This window comes from Miniopterus natalensis, chromosome 2 (assembly GCF_054644295.1).
Source record: "Miniopterus natalensis isolate mMinNat1 chromosome 2, mMinNat1.hap1, whole genome shotgun sequence".
NCBI lineage: Eukaryota > Metazoa > Chordata > Mammalia > Chiroptera > Miniopteridae > Miniopterus > Miniopterus natalensis.
The window spans coordinates 163,068,298-163,094,767 of NC_142082.1; the positions used below are offsets into that span (position 1 = coordinate 163,068,298).

Consider the following 26,470-nt stretch of genomic DNA (forward strand, 5'->3'; position numbering starts at 1 on the left):
GAGGGGAGGCAGTGAGGCCATTTAAAAGATGGGGCAGGAGGAAACTACAAGTGCAGACTGAATCTTTACAGTATATGAAGGCAAATAACTGAACTGTCAATTATATAAGCCAAGCAGTTAGTTAATATAATAAAATAACATTATCTCTAGGAGAATTACTAAGCAAAAAAAGTCAATTCTTATCAAATATCAAAAAAGCTGTTTGAAAATCTTTGAAGAGTTGTGAAGAACATAAAATAATTTTCACTGTATTAAAGAATACTGATAGAAATCCATTCTCGTATGGACTGTAATTAGAATTTTAATTTGAAAAAGAAGGAAAATCTTACCTGTGATGTGCTATCAGCCGCTTTCTTAACAGAAGCATCTATTGTTTTGCTTGTCTGGTTTTCTGAGGAGTCAAGAAAACAAAAAAATCAAAAACATCAACTATTTTTAAAAGCACCTAAAACTGTGAAAAGTTGGGTTTCACTTTATATACAACAATGCATGTAATTTTCTCCAATTTTTTTTTTGTCTGCCAACATATCACATACGTAAATGGACTCTCATAGAACACTGCCACAATATCTTTCAGAAGGGCAAATTCACAACAGCAAAAAAAATTTTCACATACCCATTGACTCAGAAATTTTAACTCTTATGCTAAGAAATATCTTAGAGAAACAACTTAAGATGTACATAACTTAAATGTTTTAACATGAGTGAATGGTTAAATAAAGTACCATTCTTCCATACTATACTTTTAGAAAAAAACTTAACCACATGGCAAAAATGTTATTAGAAAAATAATTACAAATACAGTGATTCTGAGAAAATGCACATGCATAATCTCAGTAGTTCAATCACAGATGATCTTTATTCATTTTTCAATTAGTTGTATTGAGTTTGTGGTACGTACACACGTACACACACACACACGTTAACAGTAGTTTTCTATTGTTGGAACATCCCATCCTTGCTTTCTGTAGATAAAATTGCTAGGTTAAAATATGGCATTCCTTTCCTTTGCAAATCTCCAGAACACATATAAAGTAAACCATTTGTTTAAAAACACACACACACACAAAAACACAGGAGACAGAACTATGTATTTCCATATATACATATATAAACCTGTAAAAAAAAATCAGAATAAACATGTTAAGTTTTTCTAGGCTACAGAAGTGAAAAGGAGGCCCTCACAATTTCTTTCCTAACCTATTTGATTCACCTTAGTTCGTACTGTATGAAGAATATAATATGTTATTTACTTTTTTAAAAAATCTTTAAATTACTTCATTTATAATGAATCAGCACCTGTTTTGTTGGGACTGTGGAGTTCCTGAAATACTACTTAAATAAAAATTGAATCCCAAGTTACTGATCCTACATGGCATAGTATTAAAATATACTGATGACATTACCAAAACACCAGTAATTGACTACCAAAGTCTGTTAGAGTACATTACTTTAGATTTGAAATTCATTTTCAAGTGAATATAAAAGGTAACTTCAGAAAAGCAGATGAAGAGGCTTCATTTTTATTTTCGGTGGAAATATCCTCATACAAAAAAATTCCTCAATACTCAGAAAAGATATAGACTGCTTAATAAAACTTTAATATACATAAACACACATACACACAAGCACACACACATATTTATATTTTAAATTACTATAAGAGTTTTGTTACCCAGCATGATCCTTTCTTTGACCTAATTGTCTCAAGGCTAAGAGTTAATTATTCAAAGAACTGTAATAATATTCCTTAAGTAGATTTTCAATTAATAGCCCCTGCCCCTTTGTTACAGACTTTCTTCATTCTTAATGTATGATTTTACAGTTTCACTGCATCTTTTTTGTTTTCTTTTACTATAATATCTACTTTAGATGACTTCTGAAAGTAAAAAGTTATAAAATCAAACAATCAATCTATAAAACTATTCCGGGTGTGAAATCAGAAATTGTACCTCAAAATCTATCAATCATTTTGGAAACAATTCTATCTTATTGTTCTTATTTTTAACAACACTGCATTTTTGCCAACCATAAAAGTTTTATAGGAGTGCCAATTAGTAGTGTCCCTTAGTTGGTGCTGGACAACTGTATGAAAATGAATGGAATGCAAAACTTTTTAAATCATTGTCACAACACTCTCTCTCATCTAGATCACTACAAGAGCCTCCTAATTGGTCTCCTTAACTCCATTTCATCCATTCCAATCCATTCCCTCACTGCAGCCAGTGGTCAAGGATGTCACACGCCTTGAAGCAAAAATCCTTTGACCCTATTTTCCACCATCTTTCCATTTATTATATCATATATTTGCAGACCTCTCATATCCACTCACAGAAACCTGCATATCTAATTCAACATATTTATAGTTAATTACTTACTTAAGAGCCAAGTTTCCTATTTGATCATAAGCTCAGTGAGAATAGGGAATATTTTACACATTTCTGTGTATCTGCAGGACTTTAGAATACAGGCATTCAATACTTCACGAATGACTAACATTAGCTATAACTTAAGCCCTATATTTCTGAGTAGTCTCTAGGATGATTTTTACTTTACTATAAACAGAAAATACTGACTTACTCTATGAGGATATATGAACTATAACAAAATACATACGAATGCATGCAGTCTGCTTAGATAGCATATGTTCTCATTAAGTCAATAATACCTACATAAGTATAGGACTTTAAAAGTTTTAAACATTATGTAATTAATTTATCACATTATGTATTAAAGTTTGGCTTCAACCTCATATTAAGCCAAAATTTGATACTGGGCTTCAGCTTAGGTTCTGGGAAACCTAAATGCTTACTTTAATGTCATTTATAGCACTCCTGAAATTATGCATGATAACAGGACTTCATTCTAATTAACATTACGAATGTCATAAAAAAAAGTTTATTATTCCCATTTATGGTTAATATCTAATAATTCACTTTCAAATGTATGTAAGCGTTCTAAATAAAACTTGAGATGAAGATGTCAATATAATTTATATATTAAAGTACATATAAATGTGTATTAAATACATGTTAAAATAGAAAATTTTAAGTGTAAGTATAAATGTACATTATCACAAAAATAGAATGTACTAATTAATGATTGTGAAAACTATTCATTTTATATACAAAAAATTTTTAAAGTAATTAAATAAATGCAAAATGGACTAACACTGATTACAAATAATGGAGTGCATGAGCTAGATAACTTTGGGGAAAATATTCACTTTGTGTCAACAAATGTCCATAAAAAATTTAAGAGAATAGCATAATGAAATATTATAATTCTGATATTTATACAAGTGTTTAGGGTACTAGCATTCATAACATTAAACAAAATTTTTTACGGCCATGGTCAATCAGGAAAAGTTCTATATTTAAGAACATATCTTGTGACCATGAATTAATAACAATGTCAACTTGGGATCAATATTTCATAAAGAAGGAAAAACACATAAAACAATGTCCATGATAAATATTCTTCCACCTGCTTCTTTAAAAATACTAATAATGAGAAGAAAAAGAAATCAGAGAAAAATGAAGTAACCTAAAATCTTGCTCATTTACTGACAGTTAAAAGCAAGCATCTTTTAGTATCGCAAACATGAATTCGAGTGTCTAAACAATAATGTAGTAACAGATAATGCTAAAAAATAGTTACTGTACTATGCAAACATTTTATTTTAAGTACTAACATTAATAACAATTGCATTTTTATATAAAATTTCAGATTTACTCTTAAATCCCAGATGTTAATTACATGAGGGTGATATTCAGATTCAGTCCAATATTATTATTTTTTTAATCCTCACCAAAGGACATGTTTATTGAGAGGAAAAGGGAGGGAGGGAGGGAGATACCAATGAGAGAAAGACACATGCACTAGCTGCCTCTCATACGTGCTCCAAAGGGCCAAGGACTGAACCCACAAGCTAGGTATGTGCCTTGACGGGGAATCAAACCTATGAACTTTCTGTGTATGGGATGACTCTCTAACCAACCAAGCCACACTAGCCAGGGCCCAATATTATTTTGATCTGCCTCTCATAAGCTACTCTTTCAACAATTCTGTGAAATACCATCACTGTTTTATATAAGAAAATATACTCAGAGGGCAAGTACACTAAAGTAATGGCTACATCAGAAATTCTTTTAAAAGGCTCTGTATATCACTTACAAAAGTAGTTTTGTACTTTAGAATCTGTGTCTTATATTTCATGGTCACTTACTATATCAATATGATAGCTACTATAGTAATTTCACATGATGTCTACTCATTCTTGCTATTTTTCCAAAAGTGGTGGGTATAAATGTAAAGTCAGAAATGAAGAATAAGAAGCAACTTCAAGAATACAGACCACCTTTCTACACTACATACAAGAATAAACTCAAAATGGATTAAAAACTTAAACATAAGACCCCAAATCATAAAAATACTAGAACAAAACATAGGTAGTAAATTCTCTGACACTGCTCTTAATAATATTCTTTCTGATATATCTCCTCAGAAAGGGAAACAAAAGAAAAAATAGATCAATGGTATTATATCAAACTAAAAACTTTTTGTACAGCAAAGGAAACCATTAACAAAATGAAAAGACAACCTACTGAATGAAAGAAGGTATTCACCAGTGATACATTCGGTAAGTGCTTAATATCCAAAATTTATAAGCAACTCTCACAATTTCACACACACAAACAAAACAATTCAATTTAAAAATGAGCAGAGGACCTGAATAGATATTTCTCCAAAGAGGACACAGATATGGCCAACAGACATATGAAACGATGCTCAATGTCACTAACCATCAGTGAAATAAAACTTAAAACTACAATGAGGACCCAGCTGGCATGGCTCAGTGGTTGAGCATCAACCTCTGAAAACCACAATGAGATGATATCACCTCACACTTTAAGAATGGTTACAGAGAACAAACTGATGGTGGCCAGATGGGAGGAGGGTTGGAAGGCTAGGTGAAAAAGGTGAGGGGATTAAGAAATACAAATTGGTAATTACAAAATAGTCACAGGGATGTAAAGTATAGCACAGGGAATACAGTCAATAATATTGTAATAACTATGTATGGTCTCAGGTGGTTACTCAACTTATCGAATCACTTTGTAAATTATATAAATGTCTAACTACTATGCTATATCTGAAACTAATATAAAATAATACTGAATATAAACTATAATTGACAAAAAGAATGCATACAAAATGTATGCTTTCTACGAACAAAAAAAGTTTAAAAGATTTTAAATCAAGCTCTCCTTTTTAAAAGACTTCAAAGTACATAGATATATACATACATACTCATTTAATATGTCATAGGGGAAAATATACAACAGAGAAAACAAAAAGCAATCAAATATTTCATAGTAAATTATAGAGGACAGAAGCTATTTTTAAACTGTTCAAATTTGGAAGATGTGAGTGATGAGCACACAAAGGATTTTTCCAAATAGGTAGGGAAAATATGTGATGTTTATTTTCCTCATAGAAGCATATATTACGTCAATTAGATACTTTAAATTTGTTCTATTCATATATTCCTGGCAAATGTATTATAAAAGTAATTCATAATGCTTGCTACAAAACCTAAATGAAAAAGTCACCCAGATTAGAAAAATTCCTAAAAGATAAATACGAATGCTAGCTTCTCACTCAAAATAAACTCTCAAATCCCATTTTAACAACTTCATTTCTTATGTAACCAAAAACTTAATAAAAATAACCTCCAGGATATTCTATTTACTGTGTTCTTCCAATAATGCTAGACACTCCACAAACAAACACAAAAGTTCCATTATCTATAGGTCATTAACATGCTTTCATTTCTATTATTAAACCTACGCAGTGACTTACCAATTCTAGGGGTAGTAGTGCTGCTTTGTTCTGCAGAAGATGAAGTACTAAAAGCAGAAATTGGAATTTTCATCTGTATAGGGCCTCGATTATTTGATGGACTATAGAGCCCTGATGGGCCTACCGTGGGTAAAGAAGTCCTTGTGGCTTGTACAATAGAGTGTGCTGTTGGGACAGCCTGTACAGCAAGTGTTGTTCCTAATGGTGCAGCACTGGCAGGAGAGTTCCTTTGAATACTAGAACTGGGCACAGAAGGAACGTTGTTTGGTTTAGTGGGGTTTGGCAAGGATGGCAAGGATGGCAAAGACACTGGATTTTTGGTAAGACCACTGACTGTTGGTGAGCTCTGTACAGAAATGAATTCAACATTGCCAGATGGTTGATTAGTCACTAAAGTTCCTGGATGGCTCTGTAGAAGTTGAGGCTGGGAAGATACAGCAACAGGTACATGCAAAATCACTGGTAACGACTGTAAAGAGATTGTAGGTTGGGGATTTCCACTAGGCACCTGAGTAGTAGCAACTACTGTAGCTGTGTTGGGTGCTGGAAGAATTGATGTTGCTGTCAGAGAACCCGAGGTCACTGGAGTCTGCAATTTAGGTTGACTACTGACAACTGTTGGAGGAGTGACAAGGTTGGTTGAAGACACTATAGAAAGAAAAAAAAAGTCTCAGTTTAAATGCCTATCTCCATTTATCAGCTAGGATAATATAGCACAATACAAACTTAATGCATTGCAATAGATACAGTAAAGTCCTTCATAATGAAATTTTTTCCAGGTTTAAATTCTTGAACGTCTTAGAATTAAGTTTGTACAAACATTTTTGTATCTATAATTGATACAATATGAAAACATCAGATGGTTTATGATTAATAGGGATGACTGCTATCTCATTATCAAAACAGTTTCTGAAAATGACTATAATCACTTCAGGGTAACTGGAAAAATAACTAAAAACACTGAAAACTTGGTAAAATTGTATAGATATTTTTGAAACTACACTAAAGACATTAAAAATGCTTTAGGATACTGACAATATATAAACTCAAATAGAAAGTCTAGTAAGCATCATCACTATTAATGAATAATAGGTAAACTTGGTCGTGTATTTAAACATTTGGACCATGTGAAACCTGATCTGTGGATCAAGTTGTATTGAATTGCCTAAGAGAGGAACTAGACATAGAAGGATGCCTGTACTGACACTCTATTGACATTATATAATATGGAAGATGGCAGAGTGAGGATGGGAGATGAACTAAGAAATAAGGGAGCTAATCCCAAAGACCAGATAAAATCAAAATGATGTTCACTGGAGTTTTATAGTAATTTTGGTTCAGCTGTTTGTGTTTATTTTCATTTGAACAGGTTTGAAATAGATGACCAAGTATCTTTCTCATTGATCTGTAGTCTTTATTCCCAAAATCAAAGGCACACCTAGAGCAGCAATTCTCAAGGTATGGTCCAAGGGGACAACTGGGGGTAAATGAGACCCCTTCAGAAGCTTGCAATATCAAAACTATTTTGTAATAATAATAAAACATTATTTTACTTTTTCACCATGTAGATATTTGCACTGATGGAACAAAAGCAATGTGAATAAAATTTCTGATGCTTTAGTACAAAAATCAAAATAGTGATACTAAACTATCACTACATTCTTTACCATCACATGTTCATAGTAAAAAGCAAACAAAATTAGCTTCACTTAAGAATGTCCAGGATAAAGTAGTTCATATTACTTTTAATAAATCTCAACCACTGAATACAGGTCTTCTTAATATTTTGTGTAAAGAAATAGGAAGTACAAATAAAGCATTACTGCTACATGCCAAAGTGGGATGGCTGGCTCGAAGAAAAGTACTTTATGATTATGTTGTAGGGCAAGCTAACAGCCTTTTTCATGGAAGTCCATTTTTACTTGAATGGATGACTTACAGACATACTACGGTTATTCACACTTGGGTATGCAGCAAACCATTTCTTGAAAATAAATAAAGTAGCCCTGGCCAGTGTGGCTCAGTGGTAGGAGCACTGGCTCACACACCAAAGTGTTGCAGGTTCTACTCCCAGTCAAGGGCATGTACCTGCGTTGCAGGTTTGAGCCCTAGCCCCAGTCGAAGCACAGGCGGGAGGCAACCAATCGATGGGTCTCTCTCACATCAATGTTTCTCTTTCTCCTCTTCTTCTCCCTCCCTTCCTCTCTCTCTAAAAATCAATGGAAAAATATCCTCGGGTGAGGATTAACAACAACAAAAGAAAAGAAATCAAGTAAGACAGTCACTTCAAAGAAAACAACAAACAGTACTTATTGAAATAATAAAATTTGAGTTTTAAAAACAAAATTTAGAACTTTGGAAAAACATATCTGCCTCTGAGTCCATGGCAGCTTCCCAAATCTAATTGTTAAAGACTTTTCTGAGAAGAATAATAGTGAAATAAATTGATGTAATTAAAAAAGAAAAAAATTATTAATGAGGTGTGACAGTATTTGGAAGATTTAGGTAAGTCAGTGAGCATTTTCCAAAATCAATGAATAGTATTAGTAAAAGCTCCACCCAACTACAAGACAGATAAATGCATTACAATAAAAAAGTTAGAAAAGTTCACTGGCAGGATTTCAGAGTCCACTTTGCAACTAACTTTTAATAAACTACTTACCTGACTTTCAAAGAAAATATCCACAATTCTCTAAAAGAGCTAGCCATTTCCTAACTACATATTTGTATGAGGCTGATTTGCTTCATATACTTTAATCAAAACAACAAACTGCAACAAATTGAACGCAGATATAGATATGAGAATCCAACTTTCACAAGCCACCTTAATGATTTCAGTGAGTCATACAAGAAATTTGTAAAAATGTAAGAAAATCACAATCTTTTTCACTACTTTTTAAAGCTTACAAATAGTTATTTTTCATTAAAACATTATTTGTGTTACAAAATAGATGTTTACTTTTTTAAAGAATGTTTTATTGATTTTTTTCTTTTTTTAGAGAGAAAGGATTTCAGAGAGAGGAAAAGAGAGGAGGAGAGAGGAACATTGATGTGAGAATGGAACATCAATCAGCTGCCTCCTGCACGCCCCCTACAGGGGATCAAGCCTGCAACCCAGGCATATGCCCTGACCGGGAATCAAACTGGCAACTTTTTAGTGCAAGGGACAACACTCAACCAACTGAGCTACATGGGCCAGGGTGGTTTCTATTATCTTTTAATGAATAAGCAAACATTCAAAAATTGTTTAAATTTATATATATATATATATCTTTACTGACTTCAGAGAGAGGAAGGGGGAGAGAGAGACAGATGAAACATCAACGATGAGAGAATAGTCATTAATCAGCTGCCTCCTACACACACCCCCCACTGGGGATCAAGCCCGCAACCCAGGCATATGCCCTGACGGGGAATCGAACCAACCGTGATCTCCCGGATCCTAGGTCGATGCTCAACTGAAAATTGTTTTAATTTTTACTACAGTAAATATCAACTAATGTAATCCACATAAATAAAAACTTTGGGATTCTTAGTAATTTTTTAAGATTATACAGGGATATGGTTGTCCAGAAAGTTTGAGAAATCACTACGGTGGAGATTTCAATCTCTACATTTCCATGCATAAATGTAATCCTAATGTTTAAATAAAATTTTATACTTAGCACTCAATTTTAGAACAATATGCTCAGTTTCTTATCAAATTTCATCCTCAAATAAATGTGAAAAGAAAACCAAAGCCTTCAATTACTAAGAAAATGTATGTCAGTGTTAAAGAATATTATTACCTGTATTCACAGGGGTTTGAAAGGATGGTGGTGTATTCTCGCTTACATTTCTTTTGGACTCCAGCAACTGTCTCACTGTACCTGTATTTCTAAGAAATATATATACACAAAAATAGTCAATCAAGCATATACCATTCTGATGAACATCAATTTATGTATAGATAAAGCAGTGGCTCATAGGAAAAAAGTATGGATAGACTTGGGTATTGCAGCGCTAAACTTCAAGTGAATGCACTGAGGGAAAGCTAACAGAGACTTCAGAAAGCTGAGGGTGGGGTAGGGGAGGGGGTCCTATGGCATTAGGAAAGAATATTACTCTTATATTCTAATGTCCTCAATACTTTTACCTGAAAACCAAATGTAGGTCCTAATATCGGCAGACATTAGTTTTTATCACCTCTGACCAAAGCATATCTCAATTACCTGAGAGAATACTATTTAGTACAAATGATTTTAAAAATCAGCAATGACTAAAGAAAGCCTTATAATAAATTAGCAAAAACAATATCCACAGATGAAAAATGATAACAAAGCAAAAAAGAAGAAAATATACTTAATCCAGTATACCGCTTATCTCTACACAAATACGTAAGATTAGATTCCAAGATGTTTCTGCAAAATAAAATCAGAACCTTGTTCTCTTATTTAAAAACTTGACAGACTTGTTATTAAAAACCTTTGCACAATACTGGTGGAAATGTAAATTGGCGCAGCCATTATGGAAAATGGTACAAAGCTTCCTCAAACGTTAAAAATAGAACTACCATATGATCCAGCAATATGGATATTTATTCAAAGAAAACAAAAACACTAATTAGAAAAGATATATGCACCCCTATTTTCATTGCAGCATTATTTAGAATAACTAAGATATGGAAACAACCTGAGTGTCCATCTATGGATGAATGGATAAAAAAACTTTTGTACACACACACAAAGGAATATTATTTACTCATAAAAAAGAATAAAATATCCCCATATGACCAACATGGATAGACCTTGAGGGCATTCTGTTAAGTGAAATTAGCCAGACAGAGAAAGACAAATACCATATGATCTCTCTTATATGTGAAATCTAAAAAAAATTTTTTAAATTAAAAAAAGTTAAACTTGTACAGAGGTGGGGAGAGGGTTGGTGGGGGGGTTGGTAGTAGCCAAAGGTGGGGGAGAGAAATGGGTGAATTATTTTCTGTTTTTACTTTAGCTAAACTGAATTTTTTTTTTAAGGCAGAAAAAGAGGGGAAAAGAGGGGAAATAAATAGAATGTTTATTATTCTCACCTATAGGGCACATTGTTATTGCTGTTGACATCAACTATAGACTTTCCTGGTGATACAGGTACAGGTGGGTTTGGTGGATTCTGAGGGAGAAAAATACCAAGGTAAAATAAAACCCAATATATAACAAATCTTTAAAACTAAGACCTTAAATGTTTTCTCAATATATTATCTGTTATTTCTATAATAGAGTGAAAAATATTAATAGTTGACACAAAAATTTGAATCTTGAAATTGCCACTTGTTAGCTGTATCTTAAGCACAATACTTAATCAATGGAAACAAGTACTTATCAAATGAAAGAGGAATATAATAATTCTTATACCTCAGATTTTTGAGATGAGCAAATAAGTAAAAAATATAAAAATGGTTTACATGCTGTAAGGGTTCAATAAACAAAACAATAAAGATATAAATAATAAACCAGAAACACTCATCCAATAAATTTCTAGTAGATATTATACATATACTATACTAGGCATAGCAGGCACTGAATTACCATCAGAAACTCAACAACATACATATTTATTCTTTCTTAGGAGCAATGGATTATCAATTAAGTGGCATCTTAGGTCACAAATCAAAATTCTCAAACCAAAATTATTTTTACACCCAGCCGAGCATGGCTCAGAGGTTGAGCATCGACCTAGGATCCAGGAGATCTCAGTTCCATTCCCAGTCAGGGCACATGCCGGGTTACAGGCTCAGTCCCCAGACAGGGGCATGCAGGAGGCAGCCGATCAATGACTCTCTCATCATTGATGTTTCTCTCTCTCTCCCTCTCCCTTCTTCTCTCTGAAATCAATATTTACATATATTTACAACTTTTGTTTAAAAAAATGACTACTTGCCACTGTGTGACATAATTTCATAAAAATGTTTCAATTCTAAATTAAGTATCAACTAATTTCAGCCTTTCCCCCAAAATGGGAATATAGAAATGAAATTGTAATATCTACATATTAATTACCATTATTTGGGTCTCCATCAATAATGACAGGATCATCATTTAGTTCTTAAATTGACCAAAAAAAAAAATTTCACTCAAGACTTAATTAAGTGTAATAATAATACATGTTAAACCAAAGGTTTAAGTGTTTAGGATCACATCAAGCAGATACCACTAATCACTCTTCCTTTCTGAACAGCAAATATATACTGCTTTTAATAGGAAAAAAAGATAATTATTTTTTAAAATATATCTTTATTGATTTTGGGGGGGGGGGCATCAATGATGAGAGAGTCTTCATTGATCAGCTGCTTCCTGCACACCCCCAACTGGGGATCGAGCCTGCAATCTGGGCATGTGCCCTGACCAGGAATTGAACTTCAATCTCCTGGATCCTAGGTCGATGCTCAACCGCTGAGCACACCCAGCCAGGCGGAAAATGGGAAAATTTTAACCAACTAGTACAGCACTGTACTAGTTATGTATATAAATAGACAAATGACAGAATCAAAATAAACTGCTCTAAAGGTGTTAAAAATCTTACTAGGGACACAAAGACATTTCGAACAAATAGAAAAGCACATTAAAATAACTGTACTGTCAATAAAAACACATTTTAAAAATGTGGCCCAATCAAGAGAAAATTTCCCACTTGTAGCATTTACTTCAGGAAAGAAAGAGAAGAGTGGAATTTGCATGTAACATTCTGCCTCTTGGGGGTACTACCCAAAGCACTGGTTTCTGTATCACCTGACCTGGCAAAAGTGGCATATACTTAATGTTCCAGATAAGAACAAAGGCAGGTTTTTCCGCTTGGTACAGCAACAGAAAAATTACAGTACAGAGACAGCAGGGGTAATTCCAAAATCATGGCTTACAAAACCTACACGGCAATATGGAAGACAGATACCAGAGGCAGCTGCTGAGTAAAAACAGACAAACCTCTTCAGAGGGAAATTTACATGCACAAACTCAGAGATGATTCATCTCTAGAAAAGGTCTGAGAGGCCCCAGATTATCCATCTGGGTTGATTAGTAAAGGTCTTCCTCTGTACAAAGATATTTTGAAAAGAAAAGGAGAGGAGGCTGTTGTTTCAATTGCCCAAATTTCAGCAAAAGAGAATTAGACACACAAAGAAACAAAAAAATATGGCCCAATCAAAGAAATAAATCTCCAGTAACTGACCCTAAAGAAACAAAGATCTGTTAATTACCTAACAAAGAATTTTTTTAAAGTGACATTAAGATGGCTCAATAAGATAAAGGAAAACATACACAGAAAATGAAATGAAATTAGGGAGATGACGCATGAAGAAAATGAGAACACTTAACAATAAGATAGAAACTTAAAATGGAACAAACAGCCTCGCTGGTGTGGCTCAGTGATTGAGCATCGACCTAGGATCCAGGAGATTCCACTTTCAATTCCTGGTCAGGACACATGCCCAGGTTGTAGACTCAATCCCCAGTAGGGGGCGTGCAGGAGGCAGCCAATCAATGACTCGCTCATCACTGATGTTTCTATCTCTCTCTCTCTCTCTCCCTTCCTCTCTCAGAAATCAATAGACATAAAATAAATGAAACACCTCTTTTAAAAATAAATAAATAAATAATAAAATGGAACAAACAAAAATCCCGAAGCTAAAAGATAACTGGATTTACAGAAAAAAAATTCACCAGAGGCGATCAACACCAGATGGTACCAAGCAAAATAAAGACTAAGTGAACCTGAAGTCATTAAAATTATTATTTAAGTGAAGAGAGCCTCAAGGATTTATGAGAAACCATTGAAAGAACCAATACATGAATATAGGAGTCCAAGAATAGAAAGAGAGAAGACAGCAGAGAGCCTACCCGAATAACAGCCAAAAACTTCCCAAATTTGAGGAATTAAATTGACATACAAATTCAAAAGTTCCAAAAACTCCAATTAGGCTAACTCAAACAGATCTACATTGAGAAACATACTCAAGCTTGTCAAAGTCACAGAGAATTTCAAAAGTAGCAACAGAAAAGAGACTCATCACATTCAAGGCAAGGTAGCTCCCATAAGATTACTAGTGATTTTTCTCAAGCAGAAATCTAGCAAGAATACTATATCCAGCAAAACTTTCATTCAAACTGATGGTGAAATTAAGGCTTTCCTAGATGTAGAAAGCTGAGGAAGTTCATCACCATTAGATCTGCCATATAAGAGCTGCTAAAAGAAGTAATTCAAGTAAAAATAAAAGGACACAAGACAGTAACATGAGAACTTAATAAAACATGAAATTATCTGGTAAAGATAAATACACAAATAAATACAGAATCCTGCATTACTGTAAAGGTGGTGCATAAATCATGTTTAATTCTGGTATATGATTTAACCATAAAAAATACTGTAAGTCTAGGTTAAAAGATATACAACATAAAAAGATGTAATGCATGACATCTATAACAAAGTAGTAAAGATGTAAAGAGTAGAGTTCTTATATATGATTGAAGTGAAGTTGTTACCAGTTTAAAATAGTTATAATTTTTAAAAATAGTTTATGTAATTCCCATGGTGGCCTCAGAAGAAAGAGAAGATACATAAAAGGGAATTAGAAAATAATTAAAAATTTTTTTCACTACAAAAAAAAATCAGTGAGACATAGGAAGTAAACAAGAAAGGATGAGAGAGACATAACAGTTCCAAGACAATTAGGAAATAATTAACAAAATGGCAATAATAAGAGATCCCCTACTGCAATTACTTCAAAACCAAATAGATTAAATTATCCAAAGAAAGACATGCATTAGCTTAATGGATTAAAAAAACACACCCCAGGATTCTGCTATATGCCGTTAACAACTGACACACTTTAGATCTAAAGACACACACAGGCCGAAAGTAAAAGAATGGGAAAAAATATTTCATTCAAATGGTAAGCAAATGAGAGTAGAGGTGACCATACTGACGTAAGAGAAAGAATATTTTAAGAACAAATTGTCACAAGAGACAAAGAAGGGCACTATATAATGATAAAAGGGTCAATTAACCAGATGTAACATTTATAAATATTTATGCATACAACATTAAGACCCCCAAAATACATGATGTAAAAATTGACAGAATTAAAGGAGAAAGAGATAGCAACACAGTAACAGGAGCATTTAATATATCATTCTATATAATAGAAAGGTGGTCAAGACAAAAAAATCAATAAGGAAACAGCAGGCCCTGGCTGGGTGGCTCAGTTGGTTAGAGCATTGTCCTGTACGCCAAAAGGTTGCAGGTTCGAATACTGGTCAGGACTGTATGAGAGGCATCCACTCGATATTTCTCTTTCACACAGATGTTTTTCTCTCTCTCTCTCTCACTTCCTTTCCCTCTCTCTAAAATCAATAAAAACTTATCTTCGAGTGAGGATTTAAAAAGATAATACGGAAACAACAGAACTGAATAATACTAACATCAAATGGACCAAACTGATAAATGCAGAAATTTTCCCCCAAAAAAGAACACACATTTTTCTCAAGCACATATGGAACATTCTCCTGGATAGATCATATACATATTAGGCCACAAAACGAGCCTTAACAAAATTAAAAAGACGAAAATCATATCAAATACATTTTCTAACTACAATGGAATAAAACTAGAAATAAAAAAGTCACAAATATGGAAATTCGAAAACACCTAAAAATCCAGTGGGTAGGAAAAAAAAAATCACAAGGCATATTAAAAAATATCTTGAGACAAATGAAAACAAAAATCCAACATACCAAATGTATAGGAAAATTAATGCAACAAAAGTTGCACTAAGTGGAAAGTTTTATAGCACTAAATGCTTACATTAAAAAAGATCTCCAAGGTTATTATGCTAAGTAAAGTAAGCCAATAAGAGAAAGACAAATATCACATGATCTCACTTATATGCTGAATTTAATGAAAATAAACTGATTAACAAAATAGGTCTGGACGCATGGATACATGGAACAGATTGACAGATCTTAGAGGGGAGAGGGGTGGCAAGGGATGGGAAAAGATTAACCAAAGAACATATATGCATATATGCATAACCAACGGACATAGACAATAATGTGGTAAAGGCCTGGGGTGGGGAGGGGCTGGGTGGAAGGGGGCAAAGGGGCGAAAATTGGGGGCCATCTATAATATTGTCAGTAACAACAACAAAAGATCTCAAATCAACAACCTAACTTTACATTTCAAAGAACTAGAAAAAGAAAAACATGCTAAACTCAAAGTTAGAAGGAAGGAAATAATAGATTACAGCTGAAATAAATAAAATAGAGAACATAAAATCAATAGAAAAAAAACAAAATTAAAAATTAGAATTTTTAAAAATCAACAAAATTGGAAAACTCACCTAGATTATCTAAGAAAAAAGAGAACACATAAATAAAGTCATACATGAAGAGGAGGCATTATAAATGATTCCACAGAAACAACAAGGATCATGAGAGACTACTATGAGAAATTATATGCCAACAAATCAGATACTCAGAAAAAATGGGTAAGTTCCTTGAAATATACAACCTACCAAGACTGAATCAAGAAGAAATAAAAACCTTTTAAGGACCTAAACAAGTAGGGAGACTGAATCAGTAATGAAAAACATCCTAACAACAAAAACAGCCAAGAACAAGATGGCTTCACTGGAAAACTATTAGACACTAAAAGAATTAACAACAGTCTTCTTCAACTCTTATACAAAACTGAAGATGGAATACATCCAAATTTATTTTATGAGGCCCACATTATCCTCGTACCAAAGGTATATAACACCACAATAAAAGAAAACTCTAAAAATCCTCAACAAAAGACTAATGTCCAAATTCACCAACACAGGAAAAGGATTATACAACATGACCAAATGAGATTTATCTGTGGAATGCTCAGATAAGTCGATATATGAAAATCAATGTAACATACCACATTAACAAAATGAAGGCCAAAAAACCACATCATCTTCTCAATTGTTGCACAAAAAGCATTTGACAAAATTTAACATCCTTTCATGATTAAAAAAACACACAACACTCAACAAATTAGGAATGGAAGAAGTCCAATCCACACCAAAAAAAATGTTCAAACTAATAAATTCAGCAATGTTGCTGGGTAGAAAAACCAATGCACAAAAATCAGTTGTATTTTTACACACTAACAATGAACAATTTGAGAAAGAAATTAAGAAAATAATCCCATTACTGTATGATCAAAAGGAATAAAATATTTAGGAGTAAACTTAACCAAGAAGGCAAAAGACCTTTACAATGAAAACTGCAAAACTGTTGCAAGAAATAAAAGGCACGGATAAATAGCACCCAGAGTGATGAAAATTTCAATGTAATTCCTATAAAATTCACAGTGTCTTTTTTTTTTTTTTTTTTTTTTTGCAGAAATAGAAAGTAGCATCCTAAAATTGATATGAAATCTCAAAGGGCCCTTAACTGCTAAAACAATCTTGAAAAAGAAGGTTGGAGGTATCATACTTCCTGATTTAAAGATATGTTATAAAGCTACAGTAATCAAAACAGTGTAGTACTTACTAGCATAAAGACTGATATACAGACAAATGGAATAGAGAGCTGAGAAATAAACTCTCACATATCTGGCCAAAAGATCTTTTAACAAGGATATCAAGACTACACAGTGTTGGATAATCTTTCAACAAATGGTGTGAAAATTGGATATCAAAATGCAAAAACAATGACTTTCAGCCATTACACCATATATAAAAATTAATTCAAAATGGATTAAAGACTTCAATGTAAGACCTACATCTATAAAATTCCTAGAAGAAACATAGGGGAAAATCATTCATGACACTGGATTTGGTAATAATTTCTTGAATATGACATCAAAAGCGCATGCAACAAAAGCAAACTTCACATCAGAGGTAACAATCAACAGAATGAAAAGAAAACCTATGGAATGGGAGGAAATAGTTGGAAATCATATATATATATATGGGGTTAATATCCAGAATATATAAAGAACTCCTACAACTGAACTATAAAACTAGTAACCTAATTTAAAAATGGGCAAAGGATCTGTACAAACATTTCTCCAAAGAAGATATGCAAAATGGTAAACATATAAAAAGATCTCCACATCATTAGAGAAATGGAAATCAAAACCATGAGTTACAACTTCACATCCATTAGGATAGACAATCATAAAAACAGAAAACAAGTGTTCACAAGGATGTGGAGAAATTGAAACCTTTGTACCTGGTTGGTGGGAATGTAAAATGGTTTAACCACTATGGAAGCTCCTCAAAAAACTAAAAGTAGAATTGCCATATGATCTATCAATTTCACCTCTGGGCATTTTTCCAAAAGACTTGAAACAAGAAACTTGAAGAGATATCTGGCACACTGATGTTCACTGCAGCATTATTCACAAGAACCAGGAGATGAAAGCAGCCCAAATAATCATCAATAAATGAATGGATAGAGAAAATGTGGTATATACATACAATGGAATATTATTCGGCCTTCAAAAAGAAAATCCTGTCACATGCTACAACATAAATAAAGCTTGAGGACATAACACTGAGTGAAATAATCCAATCACAAAAAACATGCAAATACTGTATGATTTTGCTCAGATGATATCTAGAGTAGTTAAAATCATGTAAATACAAAGTAAAATGATGGTTTCCAGGGGTTAAGGAGAGGAAAAAATGGGAGTGGTTGTTCCACGGCTATAGTTGGTTTAGCAAGATGAAAAAGTTCTAGAGATCTCTTATACAATATTAATATAGTTAACAATACTGAAGTGTAGAATTAAAAAATGGTAAATTTTGTTACGTGTTTTTACCACAATTAAAATGAAAAGAATATTTTAAAAATTTTTAATAAAAAAATTAAAATGTAGAATTTAGATTTAATCTAAAATTTGATTGAGAATCAGGTAATTCATTTTCATAGATAAAAAATAACAAATATCTTGGTATTTATTTTATTTTACATTATAAACTACAAAGGATGAAAATTAGAGATATCAGTCATAAGGCAGTAAAGTAGATTAGATTGTTAACATGGTCTTAACAGGAAACTGCCTACAAGAGTTTTCTGCTCTTTAAAAAAATTAAAATAGAAAACATTTTAGGACAAACCTGAATGGTGGGGTTTATTTTTAACTAGTTAGTATCAGAGGACCAAGAAGCAAATCTAAATAAAACAAGAACATTTAAAGTATTATTGTTTAATTATTTTTATAAGGGGGAGACCTAAAGTTACAAACATTCTTTCTATGTCTCTCCTGCTTTTAAAATCTAACAAGAAACAGGTGCAAAGTTATAGTAGATACCATATTAATTAAAGGGAATTAGGATTCGGATATAAAGGAACAAATTCTTTAAATTTCCATATATCTCTCTCACAAGAAGAAAATATTAACAGGAATGGATAGAAAGATGTCCCAGTTTTAAAATTTAAAATTGGCCTTAACCACAAACTGAAGAAGAAAGGAACAAAATTTGAAAAGATAGAAGACCACCTTAACATTTTCTTTCAAGCACCATACACCCCAAGTGTGGAAGACTAAAATATTTTGGACAAAATTATAAGAGACACTGGCAAGAATGCAAGAAGAAAGAAACATAATAAGCAAATCCCAAAATCATAATTTTAAAGATGCATAGAAAATACAGCTTCAAGAATGCCATAACATAAAATTAATTAATATAAGTGTTAAAATATAAAAATAGTTACTGAGGATTAGTAAAGGGTTAATAATTAATTCTAAAGCTGCAGACCTGTAATAAAGGAAGAGTTTCCTCCTACCTAAGCATTCCCTAAGATTATTACTTAGAGCTAAATGTTAATTGTGCAAGAACAGAAATTCTTACTTCTTGTCTTTTCTTAAGATCTTCTTTGGCTGCTCCAAAGCGTTTGGTTAACCTGGCTATCTTGGCCTACAAAAAGCAAAAACAGAACAGAAATCAAGTGGCATTATGGCATTAATGGAACCCATGCATACATAACAAGAAACTCACAGATAACAGATCCTCAAAAGATAGCTAACAGCAAAAAAAATAAGGCAAGCTGATTGTAAAATATATATTTGAAAAATACAGAAAGTTGTAATGAAAACTAAAATGACCTTAAACTTTATACCCACAGTTAAGCACTCTGAATTTTCTAAGGTTAGCTTTTTCCTCCTAGAAATGTAGATGTTTGCTCACAAACCAGTACATTTCTGAATATGTACGATTATTTTTTGTTACTTTTGACATAGTTGTAATCACACTTAACTTTCTCACAGAGAATTACGTAGTAATAATAAGCATATCTGTTAGTCATAAAGATTCCTTGCCAAAATTACTTATAGGTGCATGTATAATATAGTGAATCAATATACAGCATTGATTTTATATATAGATAATATATATTAAGTCATATATATATATATACCACTTTCCTGATGAATATGTTGATGTTTCTCAATGTTCCGGAGGGATATCTCAGCTGTGGGGGGTTCCCACTGAGAACTCTGGGGTCTAAACCCCAAACTGGGCTTCCCAACTAAGACACCAGAACTGAGAAAGGTACCCAGATAACAAATGGCCGTGAAAAGCAGCAGAGTTTCTGTCTGCCAGGGAGAGATGGCTGAAAATGCAGGCACCCTCTTAAAGGGCCAACACAAAGTTTCATGTGCAGCCACTCACCTTGGGTTCTGGCAGAGGAAGGACAAGAGCTGTGAGAGGAAAATCCAGAGATGCTTATTCTGGGGATAGAGATTAGAGGGCGGCCATCTGGATTCCTGTGCTAAGTCATTCCTCCCTAGACTGCAGAGGACATATTTCTGAGACAGACCTTTACCACCCAGGCAGCTTTTGCCTGGGGGGGGGGGGGGGGGCAATTGCCCCACCCATTAGAAAACCCCTTTCCTGCTGTGGTCTAGAGCCTGAGGCTCATTAAGAGACTAAGAATAACAATCAGCCTGCAGGCAGAGACAGACCTCTGGGTACTTTGAGTCTTTGCCTGATTTGCTTCTGGACCCAGAAATTAGAAAAGCAGACCTTGGTGTGACTCTTGGGCCTTTCCAAATGCACCCAGCCCAAGCAGAGGGAGCCACAAGCTGTGGGTCACTGATAGCTCCAAACAGGGTACCCAAGGCCAGTCACAAACAGCATCTGAGATTAGCCTGCACCAGAGACCCTCCAAAAAAACTGAGGGTCCTAGCAGATCTACCTAATACATAGAAACAAATCCAAACAGGCAACCAAAATGGGGAGACAAAAAAAGAAGTCCCAAATGAAAGAAGAGAAGTCTCCAGAAGAAGAGCTAAATGAAATGGAGATAAGCAATCTATCAGATACAAGAGTTCAAAATAATGATTGTAAGGATTCTCAACAGCATGGTAAAAGATATGAAAACTATGAAGGAAATTAAGAATGACATAGCAGAAACAAAGAATACACTGGAAGGGATAAAAAGCCGATTAGTGGAAGCTGAGGATCAGATCAGGGAATGAGAAGACAGGGTAGAAAAAGTCACTGAATCAGAGATCCAAAAAGAAAAAACAATTAAAAAACAGGAGGACAGGTTAAGGGAGCTGTGCGACACCATGAAACGTAAAAATATTCATGTCATAGGAGTACTAGAAGGTGAAGAAAGTAAGCAAGGGATAGAGAATCTATTTGAAGAAATAATGGCAGAAAACTTCCCTAACCTGGTGAAGGAAAAATTCCAAGAGGCACAGAGAGTCCCAAGCAAGAAGTACCCAAAGAGGCCTACACCCAGACACATCACAATTAAAATGCCAAAATTCAAGACAAAGAGAGAATCTTAAAGGCAGCAACAGAAAACCAAGGGTCTGAAACCAATACTCCTCTATCCAGCAAGGCTATCATTCAAAGTAGATGGTGAAATAAAGAGCTTCCCAGGCAAAAAAAGGCTAAAGGAGTTTATCACCACAAACCAGCATTGCAAGAAATGTTAAAGGGACTGCCGTAACACATTGTATGCAGGAAATGTATTTATACGTTTTACGTTGACTGGTAGTAGAGCGCGCGATGAAAACTACCCGCAAACAATGTGATAATAATAAGTAGAATGCTTGGTAAAGCTCCCCTGTGAAGCTGCCCAGACGAGGGATTTTGTTTGCTAGGAGTTTTTGATTACTTCTTCGATTTCATCAGTTGTATTCAGATTTTCTGATTGTTCCTGATTCAGTTTTACATGATCTCACATGTGGAATCTAATGAACAAAATAAACTGATGAACAAGATCAATCCAGAGCCATAGAAACGTGGAACAGACTGACGAACCTCAGAGGGAAGGCGGGGGTGAGGAAGTGGGTGGGAAGAGATTAATCAAAGAACATATATAAACACATATGCACATAACCCATGGACACATACAATAGTCTGGTGAAGGTGAGGGGGGGGAGATTTTGGGTGGAGTGGATTAATGGGGGGAAAAGGGGAGACATCTATAATACTTTCAACAATAAAAAAAAAAATTAAAAACAGACCCCAAAAAAATTCCCCCAAAGGAAAAAAAATAGTCACTTCTAAAGGAGACACAAAACCTTCCAATCTATTTAAGTCCTCTGATAAAGCCTAGGCAATCACCTATGATTCCCAAGATGACGATTTTCCTCTAATATTCATAAATAACTATTATCAACACCCAAGGATATATAGCATAGTTGTATACAGATTCTTAATGCAGATACAGATTTACCTTTCGGTGACTAAAATATTTCAAAAAATATTTTCAAGAAAGGTATGCGAGAAAGTCTTTTGTACCCCAACTTATACAAGAATCTTTCACTTTTCCTTTAGTCAGACTACCTGGTGGGTATTCTATAAATCGAATAGTATGTATAGTATTATTATACAATTTTTACTTAAATACGAAAACAAATTTAAAAATCCTTTAGTGTTTGTTATATATGGGGGAAAGTCTAGATGGATAAATACCAAAGTAAAAGTGGTTACCTCTAGAGACTAGGTTCAGCAGACAATGAGACTGTAAAGAGGACTTCATTTTCACATCATATACATCTACAGTATTCAAACACTTTTTTAAAAAGAATTTTATCACTTAAAAAATTAAACTATAAGCAGAGAAAGAAAACCAAAATTTGAATACTCACTGTCTCCTGTCATTTACTATTCTAAAAAAATAAAAGGACAGCCTTCTGTTGTTTTAATCTAGTAAAGTATACAACTTTTTCTAAATTATAATTCCAAGTATCTGCCACCATATATCTAAGATTAGTTCTCTATTTTTCCAAGTACTCTGTGAGATTTTTTTTTAATTCTATAAACATTCATTCTTTTTTTTTTTAGTTCAGAAAGTCATATTCTATTATGTATTTGATTACTACTTCTATTTCATTTGCTCTTGGTTTCTCCCTTAGGGTATATCTATAATTTACTGATAATGGCATAATGGTAGCTATTTAAATATAAGTCCCAAGACTGTTGGAATTCAGATAAATTGGGGCTTGTTTAGCAAAGTAAACAAACCCTCACACTTGCCAATGGGAATGTAAATGGGGTAGGTACTCTGGAAACCCACTTAGTAGTTCTTCAATAAGTTAAACAAACAATTACCATATGACCATTAATTTCACACCTAGGTATATACACAAAAGATTTGAAGACATGTACTCAAACTAATAGTTGTACATGAATGTTCATAGCAGCACTAGTCACAATCTCTAAAGGCAGAAACAACCCACATGTCCTCAACAGAAGAATTCATAAACAAGATGTGTGTATGTGTGTCCATTATATTATATTATATTATACATATCTGTATAGTATATATTTTAGTTTTTTCCTTAGGGAATTACATTTAACATTTTGAATTAATACCTACTTATTTCCAATAGTATACAACAAATATTTTCAATAGTATACAAACATAAGAAAATATTACTTAGCTATTAAAAGGAATGTGGTACTGACACATGCTACAATATGCATGAACCTTGAAAACACTATGCTAACAGAACGGGATTCAACACAAAAGTTCACATATTGTATGATTTTGTTCATATGAAATATGCAGAATATGTAAATCAACAGAGACAAAAAGCAGACCAGTGGTTGTCAACGGCTAGGGGGAGGGGGAAATGGGAAGTGAATTTGTAATAAGCACAAGGTTTTCTTTTGGGTTGATGAAAATGTTTTGAGAGTAGACAGAAATGATGGTCACACAACATGAAATTACTGACACTGAAATATAAACTTTAAAACAGTTATTTTGTTATCTGAATTTTACTCCCATAAACACTAAATAGCAGAACAACACAGAAACAACACAAACTAAACTGGGCTTCATAAAATTTAAATAAGTACCATGGTAAGGAGAAATCATTATGGGTGAGTGAATGAGAGAAACAATATAAAGTTGAAAGCCTAAAATAAAAATACTATACTCTATAGGACAGTGAAGTAACTGGTAGGTATTAGGAAAAGTGGATCAAAAACTAGGAGATCAAAATTAAAAATGAGAAAATACTGATTTAAAATGGTACACAACTGAGAAACACTTAGAAGAATGAAACAAGCAGTATTTTAGAAAGATAAGTATAATGCTTGGGAAGGACCAGCAAGGACTTAAGAATTAGTACAAGAGTAGTCATATAAAAGGCTATTAGTATAATTAAAAAATTGGGTAATAACGTCCTTGTGAAAAGTAAGAGTAAGCAAAATATAGATTTTTATAAGAAATAAAAAATTGTAATTTGGCAACTCACTGTATATGTGAAATGATTGAGAGGAATCAGTTTCCAAGGACTCAAAAACTGTCAATAAGAACAATGGGAAGATATTCCTTGAAGATTTTTCTAAGAACTCAAGAATTGAGAGTAAGAAGGAGAATGGGAAGGGAGATTTATTTATGGAGGAAAAGCATGGTTTGGTATTAGGATAAGATACTGAGGCTACAAAGAAACATCCAGGTTTATTAAATGTTAAGAGATATGGACTTTTAAATGAGAATACAAAAGTAAAAACTTCAGGTTCTAAAAACACAAAATCATAGTGGCAGCCATTGGACTGATAGGAAACATGAATGAAATGAAATGACTCTTAAATCTTCAAACATTTTCAAGTTCTAATTCAAAATTCTCAACAGAAGTAGTAAATTAAGTTTAATAATTAATTAGATAACACCAGTACTATAAAAAGACCCATTAAAGGTAAGAAACAGGACAAGTGTTCTAACCGGTGCATTACATAATTACTACAAAGGCCTTACCATTAATAAAGCTTCACTTGAAACAAAATTAATAATATGAAACCAAGAAAATAACTTTCAGGCTGAAAAATATAATAGATAAATTCTAGTCATATTTGGTTGCAATTTGCTTTATAATTGGGAAACAGTGATTTTATTTTCATGGACCACTTTTCCCTCATTTGTAAAATATAGCTTTAGAAGTGGTTTGCAATTCACCATCTGTAGACTATGCTCATATTTCAGATAGCCTAACAGAAACCACACATTTACTTATGACTGACTGAACCGATAAAAAGTTCCAGTTTCTTAGTCTTGGAATAAAATTAACCACTACAACATGTTATCATGTGATCATTTCAGCCAATTAAAAGTTCTGGCCCCATATGTTAACATATATTTAATAAAAAATAAAAGTAGTAATTATTAATATAGATTTAAAACTAATGTCTTTAAAACATGGCAGGAAGTGAATTAATATATAAAGAATAACTTGCAACAGATGTTATTTAGTACTTATGACATGTGAGATGATGCCAACCTTTCTTCAATGACCAAAAAAATATTTAGAAAGTACTAGCTTAGATAATTTCTGAGGCTCTGTTATAGGTTAAACTGTGTTTCTGAAAAGCTCATATAAAACATCTGAACCCTGAGTATCTCAAAATGTGACCTTATTTATAAACAAACAGGTACCTGCAGAGGTAATTAGTTTATATGAGGTCATACTGGAGTAGGGTGGGCCTCAATCCAATATGAGTGGTATCTTTGTAAAAAGGGGAGATTAGGACACAGACACACACAGGTACAGTGCCACTTGAATGAAGCCAGAGATCGGGGTGATGTATTTATAAGGCAAGGAACACCAAAGGCTGTCAGTAAACAAACCATCAAAAACCAGAGGAGACACATGGAACAGATTCTTCCTCATACCCCTCAGAAAGAACCAAACCTGCCAACACCTTGTTCTTTGACTTTTAGCCTCCAGAACTGAGACAATATGTTTCTGTTGTTTAAGCCACTCAGTTCATGGTACCACTTTTATGGTAGCCCTGGGAAACTAAGAAGCTCCTTTTACTTCTAACCTTTAAAAGTTAAATGTATTTTATTGTCAACTTAAAAAATGTACCACAAAATATAAGTTATAAAATGGGTATACAATTCAAGTCAGTGTACAAACCTGTAGTTCAGTAAGAACTGTTTTGTGCCTCTTGTTACATTCAATCTTTTCCACTCGTGTTTTCAATTCTGCCAAAGTCTTATCAAATACAGCACACTGTAGAGCACATAATTTTTCTTCCAGCAACCACTGTACAACCTAAACAAATATATATTCCTTTGTTACAGCAAAGAAGGTATTTAAGCAATGAGCAAACAGTAAATATTCCTAAGTG

At 33.3% G+C, this 26,470-nt stretch overlaps 1 protein-coding gene across 8 annotated transcripts in view; it reads right to left on the reverse strand.

Annotated features, from left to right (window-relative positions):
• The window catches only part of ATF7IP (activating transcription factor 7 interacting protein), a 108,412-nt gene that overhangs the window by 28,408 nt on the left and 53,534 nt on the right, over positions 1-26,470 (reverse strand). For all 8 annotated transcript variants that reach the window (XM_016197440.2, XM_016197439.2, XM_016197436.2 and 5 more), the window contains exons 5-10: positions 26,257-26,394; positions 19,724-19,789; positions 10,934-11,013; positions 9,654-9,742; positions 5,866-6,513; positions 330-391 (exon numbers count right to left, since the gene is read on the reverse strand). In XM_016197440.2, coding sequence (XP_016052926.2) covers positions 330-391; positions 5,866-6,513; positions 9,654-9,742; positions 10,934-11,013; positions 19,724-19,789; positions 26,257-26,394 — 1,083 coding nt within the window. The remainder of the gene's footprint in view (positions 1-329; positions 392-5,865; positions 6,514-9,653; positions 9,743-10,933; positions 11,014-19,723; positions 19,790-26,256; positions 26,395-26,470) is intronic.